Genomic DNA, 20,904 nt, shown 5'->3' with positions numbered 1-20,904 from the left:
GCCTTCTTTTCTATTTGCACCAATGTTTCTTCAACCTTACTTTCCTTCTTGCTCACTCTCCCTCAAGCTTTACAGTGCCCACTTCATCTTTTTATAGGAAGTGAAGAAATAGCTCTCTATCCCACCTGAATCCAGGACTGCACGGAAGGCAAGAACTTATTTCTGAGGAGTTTGTGAGCATCCACAACATTGTTTATTACAGCAGTATTGTCTTCATTCTCGTGTACCTTTAAATCTAATCAAAACAGGAAAATAAGAGTTAGAGCATGGTATTTATAGTTTTAGCTTCTCTAGTGAAGATACTAAGTAGAAGGAGACATGAACCTTTCTAAAAGATTTGATATTCAATATTAATTATTCTACTGTTATTATTCTACATGTTGAAAAAAAAGAGGAAAAGATGAAAAGCTTTCAGTCCACTGTTGAGAGCTGTTAAGCCATCAGAACTAAGGAATCACTAAACAAACCAAAGACAAGTGCAGTCTTCCTATTTACATCACACCTTGTCCTACGTTCCCATCAATGAACCGGGCCTTATTGCACCAGTTTCTGCATATTCCATATGAAATGATCCTTGTCCCCCCATAGCAAAAGGCACTTGAATGTCAAAGAAGCCAAGTGTGCCACTACCCAAGTACAGATGGTACTTTTCACCTGTTAGTCACTTGCAAGCCCCCACAGATACCTTTCCAATTCTGTTGCCTGCAGGCACAGAAGTAGATACCCCGTCTCACTGGCGGTTTGCACTTGAAATTCCACTAGGAATCTATTTGTAAGAGATTTCTCTTGGACTAACAAAACACACTCTACGTTGATTTTTCTAGATGTAACTCATATTAGCAAAGTTATAGAGAAAAGATATAATCATAACCCTTAACTCTTCCTGGCAAAATACTATTTACTGCTTCTTGCAAGTTGTCAGTAACAAAGAAAAGCTTAAGAAGCAGTCAACTTGAGGACTTCTAAATTAGCAGCTTATACACAGGTTATAGGGAGAAGGAAAGAAGTGAATGGTGAAGCATATGGAAAAGAAAATTATATACGTTAAACAGATTGTTATTTTTTAAGTACTTGGAACTCATTACGATACTACAAAGCACTATAATATGTTTACAACAACTAGTATGAAAGTTCAATCTTAGAAACTAATTAATAAAATCTGTAAATCCCATGCAAGGGCATCCAAAACTAAGAATGGTTGCTAGATGAACCAGAAACAGGAAAGAACAATGTACCAAAATGGTGTTCAAGAACCTCAAACACTTAAGTCATAGTAAAAACAAAACAACTACAGAGCACTTCAGACAAAGACCGTTTCCAGCTGTTTGTGAAAAAATGTTCCAGGTACCTGTGGAGATTTCAAGGTCTAGAGTATACTTATGAGAAATAAGCCCATGGTTCCTAACAAAAGTTTCGTAATCATCATCGTGGAGAGCAAGGACACCAGATTCAGCTCCCGAGGATGTGCCTCCATCTAATTCTTTTTGCTCAGGCGTCTCCTGTTTGTCACCTAACTCTTCATTTTTCTCAGTTCTAACACCCTGAGAAGCAGAAAGGATGTCCTTGCTGCAGCACGGCTGTTCATCATCCAGGCATCCGACATACGACTGGGTAACTTCTGACTGGGAGGACAAGGAGGGTGCAGGACTGTCCTCATTAGCAGTCATTTCTTTGTGGGGTTCCAGAGTTGTGTCATTCACAGTGAACTCAAAAGGATCTGGCATCAGAAGCCGGAAACAGTTCTCCATCTCTGTCAGTGTTTCAGCAATCTCTTGGGACATTTCTATCAAGAGACAATGGTTTTAGAACACTGTTAAACAACGCGAAATGCTGATGTCTCCAGAGCAGAGACAGATCTACAAAACAAATACCACTGCCAAAGAGGTAATCCTTTACCTAGTAATCAGTCATAATCTATCCATACGTATCTCTTTCCCACGCAAAAATTGTCCTTATAAAAGTGACAACACTATTCTTAAGCAGGAAATCTAGAATTTTCTGAGCAAAATATTTGGGACCAGTGTTCCTCCTTTCCTATCCTCCCTAAAATTCCATTGTGTATCAAAGATGACTCAAATACCTCCATAAATTTGAGGCAGAAGGACAGTATTTGTAAGACACAAATATTCTCAGTGATGTCCGTGGGTACTCCTTGTGCAGCCATGAATGTTAGTTGTTTGTGGGTGCACCGATGAACGTATGCTACAGCTGAAAGAGATGCTACCAATAAAACTGACTTGAGGAAGGTTAAATCTCTTGAAAATTGCATCGTTGTGCACGGAAATGTTTGCAGCATGCAGGATAAATGCAGGCATAAATGCATATATTGCAGAAACTGAAGCAATTTAATTAAATAATCCTTTGTAACTGCAATTTAATACATTATCTCTGTTCTTCTTCCATGCTGCAGACATATGTTGACGTACACATATTGCTTAGAGATTCAGCTCCCAGTTAGACACATTGTTTAGCAGCAATATGCTACTTTTCATAGACTTCCTACACCACACCCAGGATTACTGCAGACCAGAGCTCCTTCTGGAACACACACAATGACTGTGTACACAATATAATTAAGGTTATCAGTCAAGAAGGTGTTGAGCAGCCTGTACCTAGTCATAGACAAAGGAATTGAGCCGCCAGCTCCAAACCACTTTGTGATATCATGGAATCACAGAAGCTGGAGTTAGAAGAGATGCATGAGGATCATTGTGCCCAACTCCAGACGTGCCTGCTTGGGATTACGCATTCACACTTTACTGAATTACATGCCACACCTTTACACAATACCTTTTTTTTTTTTTTTTAAAGCTTTTCATTCAACCTGGGCTTAAAGGACTGTCACTTTATTCTTTTAATTTTATTTATTTCCTAATAATCTTTACGTGAGAGAGACAGAGGGTCAAACACTAACAAATGTATTATTCTTGCACTCTGTGGTCAGCTATTGCTTGGATAGCTATTCTGTTGGAATCTGTTTTACGTAACCTCACAAACGGTTGCTTTAAAAACAAACAAAAAAGCCAGCAAAAGAACCAAAGCACTTTACCTGCCATTTCTTTTTCAGCTCTTTTGGCTTTTTCTTTGTAAATGTTATCCAATCGTTTTTGCTTCTCCTCTTCCCTCTGCCTTTCAGCCACGGTTCTGGCACGCACATCTTGAAAGTCCACCTAAGGAAATAAAGAAAAAAGTATAACATTCCTCGGAAGAAATATATAGAAAATCCATTTCCTAAGATCCTTATCTGTGTTGAAAAATCCTCTAACATCAGCAATCAGCCAGCAGCTCAGCAGCACTTCCTTTTATCTCTTCTCCTCCTGGAATCAATAACTACAGTAATTCTGAATGGAGGTTTTGCTTCTACTAATAAGGGACTGCGGAGAATCAATGGCTTTCAAAAAGGAATCATAAGGTAGAAAAACAAAGCGTTTAGTCCTACATCTAAACTGCAAAAATAAACTAGGCTGTGGGAGACCTCTGTCACAGCACTGGAGGCAGGGGTTAGGGAGTTGGGCAGGAAGGGACTACACAGGGTAAGTATTCAAGTTATATGAAAACATCACACCATCTCTACTTGCAGGAAAGGAAATTGAGGAGAATTTGCAAGCACTACTAGCACACATAACCAGTTACTAAACAACTTATAAGCAAGCAAAGTGCTAGGGATGATATTAAAACTTGTTAAATGAGATCACATTTTGGCTTTTACAATTATATTCATTAGATCTGTGGACCGAGGGAAAGGATATCAGTCTCACTTTACCTTCTGACTAAAACATAAACATAAATCTGAATGATTCAAAACACTTTCTTAAAATATTTGCAGTGGATTTTTTTTAGTTTGTTCTTAGACGGGCTTGAAGATTAAATATTTTTCACTTTTATTTCAAGGAAATGAATCCTAAATTGTGATATTAGATAAGAAAAGCCTTTCAAAAAGGAAAGCCACCGCATTTCCTTTTGATTGCCACCACATAAATTTCATTAATTTCACCACAGGTTACGCTGAGTGCTGGGCAAGCCCATACTTTACTGCTAATGAAGCCCACAGCCTCTCCAGCACGATTCCTGTACTACAAGCACCCACTGAACATTCATTTCCACTGTAATTGCTGGAAGAGAAAGCTTGTCAATATACAGTAATGGTTCCCAGATACTGACATTCTGCACCAACATTTTGGAGCCACGCAAGAGTAAAACAGTAAAATTATGGGGTAGAGGCCCATATGACGTTGGGATTGCTCTACACTGGACAATATCTCACTTTCTGTTTAGTCCTAGATACTACAGATACTTCAGCTTTCACACCAACTGACAGGTACAGTCTCCACCTCTCTAGACAGATTTACCATATTTACCAATCTCTTTTTTATTGGGAGAGTGGGGAGGCATTGGGAAGGTACAAAGAAATTAGCTCCACAACCTATAGCAGCACACGGCTCCCTGTGGCGAGCTTTTTGCTTTTCAGGATCTTATTTTTCTGCCAACCTTGTGTAGTTCTCCACACAGCAACAAGAGAAAGAGAACTGCCCAAGGATGCACCACTGGCTTTATATAAATCGACATCATCCACAAAAAAACGAACATACAGAACCCAAAAACTAAAGCTACCATTTCCAAGCATGCAGATTTGACTTGCATAGAAAACCAGAGATACCGAGGGCTTCCTAAACCTCTGCTTCTTCCCCATATCAGAATAACTGTAACAGAGCCACCTGCCCATTCTTTCCCTTTCTCTGTACCAAAAGGCAGCTACGGGCTGCTCTGCTGCGTTGTTTCATGCTGTGGTACTTGGCCAGAGGCTCCTCATACAGCTGTTAAATCATCAGGGTTTGCCATCGATAACGAAAGCACATCTCAAGTACTAGATCTCTATCACCAGCCCAGTCCATAGCACACACACAGCTTGGAGCTGCCCACAGCGAGGCACACCGGCCTTTTGCAGAAGTCCCACAAGGTCAGAATAACTTGGGGCCCGATTTATGGATGCACGCATGGACTCACAACCCAGTGTCAGTACAAACTCAGGGACTTGGTCAGGACACACCTGACCTCATTTACACAACACGGACACACACTAAAGTTGTTATTCTGCCTTTGCAGTGAAGCCTTTTCCTACTGGTCCATAATTTTTGAACGAGAAGAATTGTTTTCACCTCTTCACACCTGTTCTCTGTTTTGTTCTCATATTTAAATATATGTATAGGTATAGCTTCAACCTGCTATGTTTAAACCAGTGAGTAGCACTCTGGGTTTATACCCTAAAAGGGCAGCACTTGTCATTTTCTGACCAACTGTTTATAAGGTGGTTTTGGTGATGATAAACTGAAAAAAAAAAAAAAGAAAGACACAGCTAACAGTCCTCCAATCACCCCATACTATTGTGCTAAACCTGTAATACAAAAGAACAGATGTACCTGATTTCTGGAAAGAATCAGATTTCTGATTTCTAGGAAGAACAAGTGCCTCCTCAAGTCTTCTGGTTGCCTCTTGCAGTTCAAGTATGAAGCTGGCATAAGGCCGACTAGGTCAGTTGGCTGGTACTAACTGGTGCAAGAGTTGAGAAACTAGATTAGGTTGTTTCTATTGAAACCTGTGTTTCCTAGAAGTGCTCGAATTTGGCTGCCCTAAAAAATAGTACAGCCAGCCTTGCTGGGTAGCTCAGTCCCCATACACACACAGTGATCACCCTGTCAGAACTGGGGAGCAGGCACTGACCAGACGAGTACAGACAAACATGCCAAACCTCAGCTGACTTACTGTACGCTTGAGTATCCAGCCTAGGAAATCTGTGTTGTGTGTCAGAGATCCCTGCCTCAGTCCTGCATTTCCCTTTATCGCTTTTTTTTTTTTCCTTTATTCAATAAAACCATAAGGGAGGATGCAAACACAAAGGGAAGATTCAAATACCCTTTGTGATCAGATGCCAAAAATTATACAGAGAAAAAAACACAATACAATAAATAATAAGAGGAGGGGACATTATTAGCTTAATATGGAAACAGAAAGGCAGACATGCATCGTTTATCGCAGTTTTTTTTTGTTGTTGTTGTTGTTTTCTGTTTGGTTTTTTTTTTGGTCTGTTAAGAACGCACAGCACCCATCTTTCTGAAGAAACAGAATTAATACACTTCCTCAAAGTCTGGTGTTATCATTGCACATAACATGAATGCTAAAAAAGTGTTTCCAATTTCCACCGTCTGCATCTCAGAAGAGATATTAAAGCAGAAGGATGACCAAAATATAGTAATTTGAAACCTAGAAGGGAGAGCTAGAAGCGTTTACATGAGAAATTCCTCTTTAATAAAACTGTTGGTATGACACATGCTAGCACTGTGTTTGAGGAGGGCTGGCACCTACACTTTGTTGTGCTGTGAAAAAAGCCAGAACAGGACAGCTCAGGACAGAAATAAGGATATTTTAAGATTTCACATGATGACTTAATAGCTGATTATTGTCAGCTGAAGCTGTAAGTATCATTTCCACTCTGAACAGGTTGGACTTTATGGATTCAGGTGGAAATCAGCGGCTGGAGGCCTACTGGTGAGCAACGCTTATGCACACTGGGAAAGAGTTGGTTGAATCCCGCTCTTATTTCAAGCCTAGGATTTTTAAAGCCTTTTTGCCGTAACAAAAGATGTACAAAAACATCTCCCAATGGGTAATCTATTCCGATGTAGATGTGTCCTTTATGTTTTGTCCTAGATTGTTTGTTTTTAATCACTTTAAAGAAAGTTTTTCCCCGTTTATGTAGTTCAGCCCTTTCCACAAACACACCTTACCGCTATGTATCTGTCGTGCTGTAACTGAGGCTGGAGACAGACAGACCTTCTCTTCAACTCCAGTAGCTGGCCATTACTTAGGACACTTAATAATACATCTGGGCAAATTTAATCACTGAGCTGTAAGTTACATACAGATGGTATTCAACTGAGAAGCTTTAAAAAAAAAAAAAAATGGGAAAAGAATGCTGGAAAACCAATGCCTTCAGTCAGGATGCTGTATGGGTCTCGGTAAAAAGGCATCTGCCTTGAAAGTAGTGCCAGAACACTTAGTTCAGTTTCTGGTCAGCACTGAATATGATGTCAGTGCAGATGGTGAACTGTAAAACATTTCCTCTACCTAGCATTCACCTTGCTAGCAGGTTACAGGAAAGAACTAAAGAATGGCTTGGGTTGGAAGGGGCCTTAAGTATCACCCAGTTCCAACCCCCCCCCCCCCCATAGGCAGGGATGCCACCCACTGCATCAGGCTGCTCAGAGCCTCATCCAGCCTGGCCTTGAACACCTCTGGGGATGGGACATCCACAACCTCTCTGGGCACCCTGTAACAATTCAACTCAAAGATATAATGTTTTTGTAAATAGCATCTCACATTCTGAAAAACCTTTAGAAAATACTTTATGCCAAGAGATAGACATTTGCTAGCTTTAATTTGTGGAGATGTAAGAAGAGGGTTTTTGCTTCACGTGAGGGTAAATCACCACAAGTCTAACGAAGACTAGGTAATTTTGGGATCTGTCTCTTAGGGACGCCTCTCACAGAGAGCACTTGACTCCCAGCGGGTTTCCTTCCCAATTTATCGATTCTCTCCCTTCAGAGGCCTAGACCTCACCACCTAATGACACCCGGAGGCAAAGCCGCAGCCTACCTTCTTATTCTGCTTCAGATAGTGGTACCCCAGCGCCAGCTTCTTGTAGGCCTCCCCGTACTTGTCGTGCCAGTCCTGCACGCAGCGGACAGCAGCCTTCCTCAGCTTCTGCGCCACCTCAGCGGGCGGCGGGAGGGGCTGCCGGTGCTCGGTGCCCACCGCCAGCTCCAAGAACTCCTGGAAGTCGGCGACGAGCAGCGTGCGGAACCGGTGGGACCTGGCGAAGAGCTCCTGGACGGCCTGGAAGGCCGACAGGCGCACCTGGGCATGCGGCTCCCTCAGCCTCGTCAGCAGCAGGTGGTAGGCATGGCCGATGTGGTCATCCGAAGACCTGAAAGGAAGGGAAAACAGACAAAATTTACCACACAAATTGTCTGTTTTTTTTTTTTTTTCCCGTTAATTTTCGAGGCCGCCTCGTACTTGCAGATTTTCTTCAGCTCCTTCAGCCTGCCCGGCTCCAGCTGCGGCTCCCCGGCCGTGGTGAGCTCCTCCACCAGCTCGGCCAGCCGCTGCGCCATCGCTCGGGGGCCGCCGCGTCCCCCCCCGCTCCTGTCAGGCCGCCGGAGCCCCTCACGCCGCTTCTCCCCCGCCCCCCGGGGGAAAAAGGCGGGTGGTGTTTTCCGCACGCACCCCCCCCCCCGGAACGCGGCGGGTGGTACAGTCCGCGCTCCCCCCCTCCCTTCCCGGCGCCTACCGCCGCCCCTGCTGCTGACGGTATAACAGCGCGCGTGACGTCATGCTGGGCGGAGGAGGGGGGGGGGTTCTTAAAGGGACCGTGACGTCCTTAAAGGGACCGAGACTGGATTTAATTATGGGGGGGGATAAATTACAAAGTTTCCACAGAATTGATCAAAAATCCAGAGCAGGGCTGCGAAGCTGGTGAAGGGCCTGGGACACAAGTCCAGTGAGGAGCGGCTGAGGGAGCTGGGGGTGTTTGGTCTGGAGAAGAGGAGGCTCAGGGGAGGCCTCAATGCTCTCTGCAACTGCCTGAGAGGAAATGTGGGGAGCTGGGGGTCGGCCTCTTCTCACAGGTAACCAGTGACAGGACGAGAGGGAATGGCCTCAAGTTGTGCCAGGGGAGGTTCAGGTTGGAAATGAGGAGACATTTCTTCTCAGAAAGCGCAGTCAGGCGTTGGGACGGGTTGCCCAGGGAGGTTGCCCTGGCTGGCCCTGCAGGACGCTTGTGTCACGGGAGAGAAATGACATCTCCTCCCTCCCTGAGTGCCCGCTAACATTTAACGTTTCCATCCTGAGGTGCCACGGCTCCTAAAACTCACCTCCTGTCCCACGATGGGTGATTGGAGAGTTAAATCCTGTTTTTTTCCAGTGGTCTTCTGCCTCAATGGCCTTCCAACCTGCCACCCCCCTCTCTCTCTTTCCATAAGACACTAGATAAGAGGCAATAAGTAAAGCAAGGGGGGCAGGAAGCCAGCTCCTCCAGACACCACACAACCCGGTCCCACTTCACTTCTGCACCGGAAAGCAAATTTTGTTGAGTTGCTGCTGCTGTCCAAAGCCTGGAGGGTCTACGGAGCCTTTCTTTCACCACATGAAATGTCTTAATAACAAGGATTTGTAGGTTGGGGATGCATGGGCACAGTGGGGTGAGCGAGTAAGCAAGCACAGTCCAGTCCTTGCCAGGCAAAGCTACATTTTTTTTTCCAGTGCTTCGGCATGTTTGGCTTCCCCTTGGAAACAGACACACTTGGAAAGGGTGGATTTTCTCCTTGGGAAAGCTCCTCCACTTTGCAGTACTCGAAAACCAGGTTGCCTTTGGAGCATTTCACAGGTGAGGATTCTTGCGGTGTAGCTCTAGCAAAACGGTACTTCTGCATACCAGTGAGTTATGCCCCGAAGGAAGCAGAAGGGTGGGTAAAACCCAGCTGTCGGGACTCTCGAGGGAGCTTTTACAGCATAACTGTACTTAATGCGACACTTTCCACCTGAGAGCCTCAGAGCGCTTGGTGAACATTGTAGGTAACCCATCGGCATATGGAGAGAGAAGTTAATGCGCCTGTTGTATAAAATGATGAGACTTTAGTCTAGATAAATGGCTGTTTTCAGGTGGGCTGAGCAGCCAGATGAACTCAGCAGAGCACAGGGGTGCTTGCTATCACTGAAAATTAACATCTCCTTAGTGACTTCTTAAGGCGATCTATCAGGCCTACCTAATACTTGAGATGGCAAAATAGCTCCTGTGATCTCTTTAATTTCTATCCACATGGGTTTCCCAACCTGCAAACAAAGTGCAAATGTAAAAACTTCTCCTTGCCCAAACCCTGGCCTGCAAGATCTTCTCTACTAGGCAAGGCTAATAAGACCATCAGTAATTCCACATAAGACAAAATGTCTACGCGGGTCGCTATTTTGGAAGGCATCTGCAGCATCACAGCTTCGCTTCTCCCCTTTCTTTCCATTCTATGTGCACATACAACTTTCTGATCTTTTCCCTGCTTGTGTTTGATGCCTTTTAATCATAGTTGCAGCAGTAGGTGGCTGGTTGAGCCGAGGTACAATACGCTTTGATGACACACTGAACATGCTCAGTACAAGCCAGGAGGAGCCAAATAGCGAGAGGTTGGAAAATAGTCTGAAATGAGTCAATTTAGATGCAAGGGGGGTGGGGGGAGGGTGATGCCCTGCTCTGGTGTCCTCCTCCAGCAGCCACATGAGTGTGGCTCAGTTACTGGAGGTCGTGGGGCTCTCCTGGGTTCACTCGTGGCAGCACTTGTCCTCCTTTTGGTTTTGGGTGCCTCACTGGAAATGTTCTGCAGGCCCCCATTTCTGAAAGTGCTGATTAACCCCTGGGAAAGGCTAAGCCCTTGCAGGTGCTCACTTTGAACATCTCGAAGAAGGGAGACATTTAAAATGGGTATTCCCATTTGCAAATGTTGTCAGGTATTTGAAGGGTGTTTCCCTTAATCCACAGTTAAGGCGTGTGTTGAAAGCAGCATATGTAAATTCATATTGCAGCTCTCTGTGCTGGCTTCTGGGATACGAAAGACATCATTAAACACTTTTTACAAGCAGTGAACTCATATTTTCAAGCACATTTACTACAGTGAAATCATACACACGTTTTGCAGTGGTTCTGTTATTTTTGACTTGATATATGAAACTAATAGCATTTTACTTTTAAATAATGTTTTTCCTTCCTTGTTGCTTTCCATCTAGTAAAACGGATGTCCTACATTTCTGTGTGAAAACCACATACAATGGCACAGTTAATCTTTAAAGTTTAGATCCGTTTACTCTTTCAATATTTCTTATTCTTCTATTTCTTTTCTTAACTTGATTGAAAGTGCCTAAACAACTGCTTTCTATGAGATTATTGCTTGCAACAATAACATTGCTTTAATGTTTAGAAACAGTATTTCAAAAGGAGCCTCAAGCAACCTACTTAACATCTACAAAGTCACCATTTCATATCCATGCATAATGTTTAAGAAATCCCTGCAAGGAGCCATATGGTTTTTGCGAAGGATCGGTTGATGAATGAATGCTGAGTTGTGTAACTCATTCATGGTGGTCCCTTAGGCAAATCCCAGCGACAGCTAAGCTGTTTGTTTATTTATTTATTTATTTATTTAATCGCAGGCAATTACATAAAATTGTGTTTGCTCGAGTTGCTGAGTTTCTTTCCCCATCTACTTTTCAACGAACATGGTAAATATCCACCATTCAAATATTTCCGTGCTTCCTTCATCTGGACCAGTCTGATAAAAGGCCGAAGAGAGCCGGACCATTTCAGAATTCATTTTGCTGCAGAAGTCCCAACCACTCTGCACTTGCTTTGATTTTCCCTCCGCTCAGGGCGGCGCAGGGGAACGCAGGACACTGTGGGGTGCAGAGGCAGGAGCCAACAGCACCTGCTGCCCCTCAGAGCTTCAGCGCTGAGTCTTACTACCAGTTTACACCTGGTTTCAGCAAAGCCTGAGTCTGCTGCTTCATGCCACATGGATTGGGACAGGTTGTTGGTTCTATAAGTCCAGGAGTTTTGGCCAAATACATAGACAAAGAAACATAGGGCCACACAGAATTTTATCCATTGAAACCACTTTTTTGTGTCTGAGGGGTCTTGCATTAAAGGAGAGCCAGCTGTTCTGTCCCATATTTAAAATGTCAGGATGATGGCTCTAGGAAGGATTGTTTCAAACTTTCATGTAATATTCAATTTTCAGGTGTAGTCTTTTTATAAAAGAAAGATCCAGGTAGGAGACAGTTCCACCATGTTATTAGATGATTCTTTGCCTGGGATTGTTTTCAGCTGTGCAGTGAAAGAGCATGTCAGGCAGAAAGAAACCCCACTGAACTTTTAAAATAGCTGTCTTCAGCTTAATGATATGAAATTAAAAAGGAGGGTTTATTCTCCTGCCAAAATGGAACTTAGGCAAAAAAAAAGCTTTCCTGCAAACAATCTGGAGTTAAAATAACTTTGGTTTCAGGCCTGAAGATGCAGAAACATGATAAACACTGATATTAAGTTGTCACGGAGCTTGTGCCAGTTGGTTTGCAAAGAAAATACTGACCTCCTGTGTGAGAAGAATAGATGCTTAACCGCTAGTTTGACTCAAGCAAAAGGATGACAGTTATTTGAGAGCCCTAAACAAGCTCATAAGGGGTAAGGACTATATTTAAACAGATGTTCTCAAGGAAAAAATGCTCTGTTCATTAAACCATCAATAACGCAAGGCCAGAGATACTTGGCGACCTCCTGTAACTATGTGAAATATTGACTGTGACAACACTTCGGCCTATTGTAACATTTTATAATTCTGTCATAGGAGGAGATGAATGAACCTGCTCCATATGGTCTAGATCACTAATTAAATAACCATTTGTAAGTTGGATGGAGCAGGAATAGCTGCAGGAGAACCATCACAAATCAAGGAGCACCCACCTACACTTAGCTTATACTTGTGTCTAGAATAGGTTTTAAAATGATCCTACAGCATTTCCTGAAAACTCCAGGCCAGTAACAACAAATTGCTATTTCTTCCGTGGAAAAATCTAACTGGAACCTAAAGAGAAAGGCAAATAATGACTCCCAAACCAGCTGGCATTCTTCCAGGTTAGATAGGTCTACAGCACAAGTTAATATTTCTATCAGAATGCGCCCAAAGAAGAGCAACCCAACCTGCAAGCAAGGTCTTTGTTTGTTTTTGGGGTGTGGATAGCAGCCTTTAAGGCAGGACTCAGATCGGGTGGCTCAGAAAAGGAGGATTTTGTAACTTGTTACCATGTAGAAGAGAGAACAAAAGAGGAAATACAGCCCAAATTCTGCTTGAAGATCCCCTGCTGCTAAATTGCACAGTGACAGAAATGCCACATGTATACAGATGGGACTGCTTTCAAATATATGATATTAGCAGACATTTCTTAAACAACCTAAAGATACTGGTTTGGGTGTCACGTCGAGTCCATGACAGTGTATTTTGGAAGCTCTTTTTGCCTGACATCTGAGCCATCCCACCCCCAGAAAGCCATCACCTGCAGAAGAACCACAGTTGCTGTAGCTGGTCTCTCCAAATGAGTGGCTGTGCATAGTTGTGGTTTCAGATACCAAAAGGTATTGCTTTTTTCTTCCTTTCCTAAGGATGCAGAAAGGGGGAGAACTGCTCTGAAACTGCTAAAGGCCTCTGGTTAAAAGGGGAGGGTTTATAAATAATGCAGCTGTGAGGAGTTATGCCCCAATGTGATGTGCTTATCACAGTTTAGCAAGGTTTCATACACAACACCTCTAGATTAGGCCTAGGGGGGAAATCGACTCCTTTTAGCCTTATGAATGTGTCTACACCAGTCACCTAAGAAAACCACCCATTTAGAAATGAAATGTCTTGTTCAGTTTAGTCATCTCAACTCTCTGTATCTCAACTCGACAACCAGCAAGAGAGCAGCACTTCCACAGAGAAAGCCATGGAACACTGGGGGGACAATTGAGTGGAGTCTAACTCTTAATTGGCTCTGTTTTACCAGGATGAAGTCCGTTCCTGATGTGAAGCTGTTGTCACCTCCACCAGCCAACATGAACAGCATTGCACAAGCACTGGCTGATCGGTGCTGTTCCGTTTCAGATTTTTCCAGCCTTTTCTTACACCAGGTAGCTACAACCCAGTGATGCCATGATCATTCACTCACAGGAGCCAGTCCTCAGTCACCAGGCAACTGTCCCAAGCAGGCACGCTGTCAGCCTTCAGGCCTTTTTTTTGCATTTTCATCATCTTTCGTGAGTAGCGACCGAGAAAGCCACATGGATCAAAACAAGCTTTTCTAGGGAATTTCTTTTACTGCTACGATAAAAGAACACTTTGTCTTTATGAAGAGGTTATTTATACAAGTCAGCTTTTGCAGACAGAAGGAAAGTCCCTGGTTTGAGATTACGAGGTGGCTGGGACAAAAATAGAGTGCAAAGACCACAGTTAGGGAGAGAAGGAAATGAAGTATAATTAAAAGGAAGATGGAAGTATCATGAAAAGAAGAAGGCAGCAAGTTTTGTGAACTGTCTGGAGCCAATCATTTAGATGGATTTAGATGATCTCTAAGGTCCCTTCCAGCCCAAACTATTCTGTGATTTATATTTTTGCTTTTAAAGAGATGTTTTACACTTCCGTGGCTAGATATTTAAGTGGGAACAAAATGCAAAATGATATTTATTCATGTTTTCTTGTATTTGCACCCTCGTTTTTTTTGCAGCAAGTGCATCGTGACAGTGCCACTGACCAACATAGAGCTGTTCTTTTACACTGTGCACTTCTGAGACTCCCAAACTGTTCCACAAACTTTCAGGCAATTGAACCTCAACACAATGCAGAGCAAGAATTGTAGATGCAGTCTACATATGCAAAAACTAAGCTGACAAAAAGCCTTCCAGAAAAGCTGAGCACAGAGTTTGGAGCGCTGGCCCTGTTCCCTGGCTTGCAGCACCTCCAGTCACACGTCCCTCAGCAACATCACTCTCACAGCCCTGTGTTTCAGCTCGTTTCATGCAAGTGTTAAAAGGCCTCTTAAATGATTCATTGCTACTTTTCGTCATTGTACAAGTCTTAACAGTAGAATTGATATAAAATAATGAAAAAGCAGTTGTGGTGAATACACCTGGGTAAAACATACACAAAGTTTTCTTGACTTCCTATTAAGAGGGTCAACATTTCCAAGAGAGACAAAGAGAACAAGGACCAAAAGTTTTGCTTCTCTAATAATTTCCTGCATAAAAATGCATCAGTTTTTGACACATGTAGCTAAGGCGAGAGGCTTTTTTGCCAACAGAGTCTGTGTGGATCTATGATCTATGGATATGCACAGGGCTGCTCTGGAACCGTCATTCATCAGCTGCTGGCAGGGCTCAGCACTGCCCCAGGTCATGGAACTTGAATTCCGGGAAACATTTTTTCTTTTTCTATTTTTTTTTAAAGTTAAATGCAAACCTGGCACTCAGTAATTTCAGATGGACAAGTTATAGGATCAGTGCAGGCAGGAAACAGCACTGCCAATAGCAGTGAGCTGGATGGCTGTGACAGCATTCTCTCCTCTTAAATCACAGAAAATATTCTGTCACCACTTTCCTATGTGGCCACGAAGGAGGCACAACCACTGAGAACCACAACTTCCTCAGCTATGGAAAAAAAAAAAAAAAAAAGTTGTGATTGTTTAAGCACACAAAGCTACAGGAAGTATAAAGGGCTTTACATTTACAGATAAGAGTCAAAATGAACTTTATAAAGCCCTTGACTTCTTTGCCCTTTGGCAAAGGCATGCATAATGCTTGATAGGACGAGGTGTAAAAGCTTTAAACTAAAAGAGGGGAGGTTTAGATAAGGTATTAGGAAGAAATTCTTCACTCTGAGGCTGGTGAGGCACTGAACAGGCTGCCCAGAGGACCTGTGGGTGCCCCATTCCTCGAGGCATTTAAGGCCAGGCTGCATGGGGCTTTGGGCAGCCTGGTCTGGTGGGAGGTGTCCCTGCCCATGGCAGGGGGTTGAAACTATATGTTTTTACTGTACGATTGTATAGGGTTAATTATAAGCACAAACTAAAGTTCGGCGGCGTTTCGGGGCCGGGGCCGGCAGGTGGCGGTGCAGGGAAAGCCGCGGCAGGGCCGGAGCCCGGCCTCGGGCCTGGTCGTGAGGCGAGCGCCGCCTCAGAGAAATCCCGCCCGGGGTGTTACCGCGTCCCGCCCGGGATGCTGTCACTGTCGTTCCTGAAAATCCTTTTCACTCTCGGATGTTTTAATTTTGTTTTCCAGGATTTGAACCTACGGGCTCGGAGCATCGGCTTGTGGCAACAGGCTTGGCGTCCCAGAGGCAAAGCCTTAGGGTGACCTGCGGGCATCGCCGGGTGCCCAGGAGCTTTCAACAACCAAAGGTGGAAATTACCATTCTAAAATACACGTATACGCACACATAAATACATATATGCACATGACACAGATATATATTTAGCACATTACACACAAATATCCATATATACACAAACACATATTACATGTGTAAATATTGCCTATGGATTCTACCCACAACACATTCTCTTGCTGTACCTTCCATCCCTCCATAAGGCTACACTGTTTCCAGACCAGGAATTAGTCTTTAATTGGATCAGTCCTTAATGTGATCAGAGACTTGCAATAAAATCTATAGAATTTTATTTGAAAAACGCATTCCTGGGTATCACATCAAGGAAACTACTTTTAACAATTAAAAAGAGAGCACTTCTCTCTTGGAAGTAGCCAAATGTGGAGGCATTTCCCAAAAAGAACTACTCACCACTGTCCCTGTGCTTATAGACAACAATGGATGTATTAAAATTTTGGAAAAACATAGAAATATTAAAAATTTCTAGTGGCACATGTCGCCTTTTATATGAAAAGGAAAAAACAACAACAATACAAAAACCTTTAAGCCAATAACAACAGCACAGAAGATATTTAGACTTTTTGAAAAAAAACAAACAAACAAAAAATGAAGAAAGCTCATTTGTACGAAAAAGCTGATGAAGAAACTTAACTTTTCTTTCTCTGCATTAAAGAATAGTGAATAGAATAGGACCTGGTAGAATAGCGGTTCTTTCTTGAAAGGGCACCAGTGTTGAACTGAAATCACCACTGAGTTGTAAAAATGCTGCATGGGCACAGGTGGGTTAAAGCAACTCCAGTTCTTTCAGGATAGTCTAGCCCTATCTGTAGTGTTACAAGTTGCCAGAGTCCATGGCCTTGCTGGAACAAATAATGAAAATGCTGAGAAATCCAGAAAAGAAATAGCTGATAAAATGTCTTTAAAGATTTAAATCAGTTATGATTCTCTAAGAAACAGAGGTAATTTTTCAAAAAATAAAAGGATCTTCAGGGAAAGATGTATTATATATGAAAGAAGCTTTAATAAAGCACTGACAAACACAACAAACAAACGATGAATTCAAACTGGAAACAAGGCACATATTTTACCAGTGAGAAAACACATTCTTGCTTTCTTGATGATGTTTTTCTGACAGATGTGCTCTAACTGAACACAGCTCTGTATTATAAAAAGTTTGAGAGTGGTCATCTGAAATCAGGAGACTGTAGATACACAGCTCCTGACTCTTGTAAGTCATGTAGAAGACTATTTGTCCACAAAACAGAGGAGGCAGGACTAGGAAAAGCTGGTGATTTAGTTACACAGTAAATCTTAAAGCAGGAGCCTTGGCTACTCCTGTGGTTCAGGTCTCCTCCTAAAGAGAGGACAAGATAGAGGGAGAGTATTTTGCAAATATACATACATATATATTTTTAAAAGGGTATTACGACACTTTGAAGAGTCCCTGAGTTAAATGCAATGTTTCAGAGAATGTTCTCAATTTCAAGACACGATTACGTGAGGATATACAAGGGTGGCAGGAAGGTTCCTCTAATGGCTGGAAGCCATAAGAGCAGCTCCTCTGGGTGCTTGCAGGGAGGACTGGTTGGAGCAGATGAAGTTGTGAGGTTGCATTTTTAATCTTTTGGATTTTAACAAAGTTGATCCATACTGGTACACTTAGTGGGATTTGCACAAAGCCAGTTTTATAGTATTCAAGAAACCAATGAACTACAAGACTAAGCTTTAGCCTAGACATTTTAGTTTAACATTTAGTGCGAGACTTTTGAGAGAAGCCCGAAGTTCAACTACTTTCAATGTGTAACCAGGCATAATTTGTGTTCTAACAATTCTGATGCTTTGTTTTTTCTTATGGTGTGAAATCAGGAAAATAATCATTCATTTTAAGCTCATCAAATCCTAGGTGAAGGAATTATTTTGCAACAACATTTTTTAAATAGGCACCTGAAGATACAAGACGAGGGTTGTTGACCCAAAGGTCATAACTTTTTCAACCAAGAACACGAAAATGGTACCAGTACTGATTTCTTTTTATGCTGTTCCTAGAAAGAGACTGCTGGGAGGAAGCAATGAAGACAAACCCTGCATTCAGATTCAGCATTTCATCCAGAATCTCACATCTTCAAACATGGAGATCCCAGGCTATGTTATTTATGGTTCCCTGATGCAAGGAAACCAGTTGTTATCCTTTGTTAATTGGTTTAGAATAAGACAGGTATTTCTGGAACCAGCAACTGCTAATCTTACTTCACTGAGGAATTTTTCATTTTACCCACAAGTGGAGGGCTCTAAACATAGAGGTAGGTAATACACGGTAGCCAAGGGCAGGATAATCTGTCTAACAGGGCGGATGACATTCTTCCCAATTATTATAAAAGAAAAGACACGATAGGTGTTATGTCAAAGAAGGTCTGGTATTCACTGAACAGGCAAAATTTTATTTAAGAGAAATGTTTCAGCTGTGCCTACAGTGTTTTTTTTTTTTTCTATGCTTAGTAAACTGAATAATTTGCTGTCCTACAAAAATATCACCCTATTTATTCACTGTTTTTAGAAGTGGGAAGTGCATCACTGAAGCTAGAGCTTTGCAATGGGTATGACAGTGAAATTCAAAGTAAACAGGTATCACAAAGTCTGGATCGTCAGCGTATGCATACCTGAGACCAATATTGACAAATTGCTCCTAAAAATAAATAAATAAATGAATAAATAATAATAAAACACTGAATCAGCAACATCAGTTCCCTTCTATTCTTCACTGTGTGACCACCCAACTAGACGAGGTCATGTCCCGATGGCATTCAGCCTGTACCAGGGCCATGGCTCCTGGAGCTGGACGTGGCTCAGTTCACATGCACCCAGGTGAGCTGTGTAGCTGCTCAAAGCACTTCCATACCCAGAGGATGGTAAAATTGCAAATGCTCTGAGGGCAAGACCCACTTACAGACTCCCAGCTTCTTCCAAAGCGCTGTAGGAGATTAGAAGCCACCCATCAGATTAACGGGATCAGAGCTACAGAAAACACTTTATATAATAGTATCATTAATGATTACATCCAGGGTGACTTGAGCCTCCCTAAACCTAATTCCCCACCCCTTCAGTTTTTAGCGAAGTATTTCTATTGTTCTAGTCCCTAAAACTGCTGCTTTAAACAGAGGAGACACCTCCACATGGGGCATGCACAGGCACCCTGAAGAACTGCCCGCATCTCTGGTCTTGCCTCGTCTGAGCAATTTGTCTTGCTGTGGTTTGCAAAGGAGGAAAAGGAAATTGTCTGCTGATTTTATTATCTGTTTATTTCCTTTGGGGATTTGTCTATACGATCCTGCTTAATGTCCATGGGTGGGGAACAAAATATTTAAGTTAGTTAACGATCTTTTTGTCCTGAATTGAATGGGCTTTTATCATCTTTCTCTCATTCTTCCTTCTGGCTCCATCAGGAAAAGGTCCTGGCTGGGAACTCAGGAGGAGCTCCCTGGGAAAAACTGCTCCTCTGCAGGGTAGATAAAACTATTGCCTTAAGGAATGGACAACATAAACGTTAATCTCATGAGATAGGAAACAGGGTCCAAGGTACAAATCCAGTTATAGTACGCCCTTGGGTGTTATCACCCACTTAACCAGCCTTGGTTTTCCACAGGAATTTGGGAATAAAGGAAGCGTCTTATGCAGAGCCAGCTGGGCCAGGAAGGGATTTTTGGTTCACCCCGGTGACCACCGTAGCAGTCTCCCTCTGCTCCAGCTTCAGTGTAAGAGAGCCATTTATGCAGTCATTTTGGGTTTGCATTTCTGTTTCAAAGATATAAGACGGAGGCTCAAAGCCCTCCACAGTCACGATACTTAATGAAGACTCTTTCATGTGAAGTCCTAATCAACAGCTGAATGAACTCCAGTGCTAAAACCATCTCATCTATTTGTTATCCCACGCCTCCAGCTTATCTGTTGTACTTCCTGGGTAATATTCTAGCATCCTCCGGACTGAGGTTGTTTTTGTTATGAGCACATTCCTGTTTTTTGTGCAGCATCGGTAATGACGGAGTATCAACTCCGTGACAGGTGCCCCAGGAACCCTATCAGTTACTTTGCCCTTCACACTGCCGATTTCATCATCTCTGAGCCAGATCCTCATGCAATTTCTAATTCCCATCTTCTCCAGCTATTAGCCAATGCACGTAATGCTGCATTACATCTGTACTTTGTTTGAGAAGACTGATCCTAACAGCAGCGATCATCACAGCTGTATGGCATAATGAATCCTCAGGAAACATCTCCCCTTCACTCTCAGTTATCATTCTAGTGCATTCTGAAGTGCAGCACATTTTGAGAATATCTGGGCAGCTCCAGGTTACTTCTTTTTCCTCCCTTCCCCTGAAGATGGATCTACTCCAGCTCTCCATGCAGGTGATACCATACCCAGGCTGGATACTCTAACAGCTTCTTCCCATTAAAACCAAGCAATTAAGAACTCCAGGAGAGAGATTACTTGTTTTCTACAATTTGCACACATTTTGTTTTTCCCCACTTCCACATTGCCAAATTATTTCAGTTCACCATCCACCAACGTTGATCATCACCTTTATCAGAAGCGAGAAGCGAGGCGCTGGGTGCAGTTTTGCAATGAAGTCTGGCTCTCTACAATGCAGTTACGCAGTAATTTCATGTTACTTTTTTCCTCTTACTTACACTTTCCAAAAAAAATTTGCAGTTTTTTCAATTGCTGTGAAAGATAACTGGCTTTTAGCCATCCTTAACTCCACCATGACACCCTGTTCTCATTTTCAGTAAGTCAAAACAAAAAGCTGCTCTTCTTTATCAGCCCTTTCAATTTCTTGTTCTATTTCCTAATGTTCTTTTTGTGGTACTAACACTCCTGCAGCTGGCTTTCTCTGGCTTAAGATACAGATCT

At 42.7% G+C, this 20,904-nt stretch overlaps 1 protein-coding gene and 1 long non-coding RNA gene across 2 annotated transcripts in view; one reads left to right on the top strand and one right to left on the bottom strand.

The window, feature by feature from the left end:
- UVSSA (UV stimulated scaffold protein A) overlaps positions 1-8,318 on the bottom strand; it is a 54,694-nt gene extending 46,376 nt beyond the window's left edge. Inside the window, exons 1-5 of the mRNA XM_048081466.2 lie at positions 8,071-8,318; positions 7,651-7,981; positions 3,050-3,170; positions 1,349-1,783; positions 126-235 (exon numbers count right to left, since the gene is read on the bottom strand). Of these exons, the coding sequence (XP_047937423.2) occupies positions 126-235; positions 1,349-1,783; positions 3,050-3,170; positions 7,651-7,981; positions 8,071-8,168 (1,095 nt within the window). The 5' untranslated portion in view covers positions 8,169-8,318. The remainder of the gene's footprint in view (positions 1-125; positions 236-1,348; positions 1,784-3,049; positions 3,171-7,650; positions 7,982-8,070) is intronic.
- A 118-nt stretch (positions 8,319-8,436) lies between these two features.
- On the top strand, positions 8,437-19,698 carry LOC106034277 (uncharacterized). Its single transcript, XR_007170026.2, has 4 exons — positions 8,437-8,681; positions 9,316-9,439; positions 15,893-16,011; positions 18,045-19,698. It is a non-coding gene; the product is annotated as an uncharacterized lncRNA (long non-coding RNA).
- The last annotated feature ends 1,206 nt before the right edge of the window (positions 19,699-20,904 follow it).

Source organism: Anser cygnoides, chromosome 4 (assembly GCF_040182565.1).
Source record: "Anser cygnoides isolate HZ-2024a breed goose chromosome 4, Taihu_goose_T2T_genome, whole genome shotgun sequence".
NCBI lineage: Eukaryota > Metazoa > Chordata > Aves > Anseriformes > Anatidae > Anser > Anser cygnoides.
The sequence above is the reverse complement of the archived record's forward strand: the minus strand, read 5'-3'. Positions and strand labels throughout refer to the sequence as shown.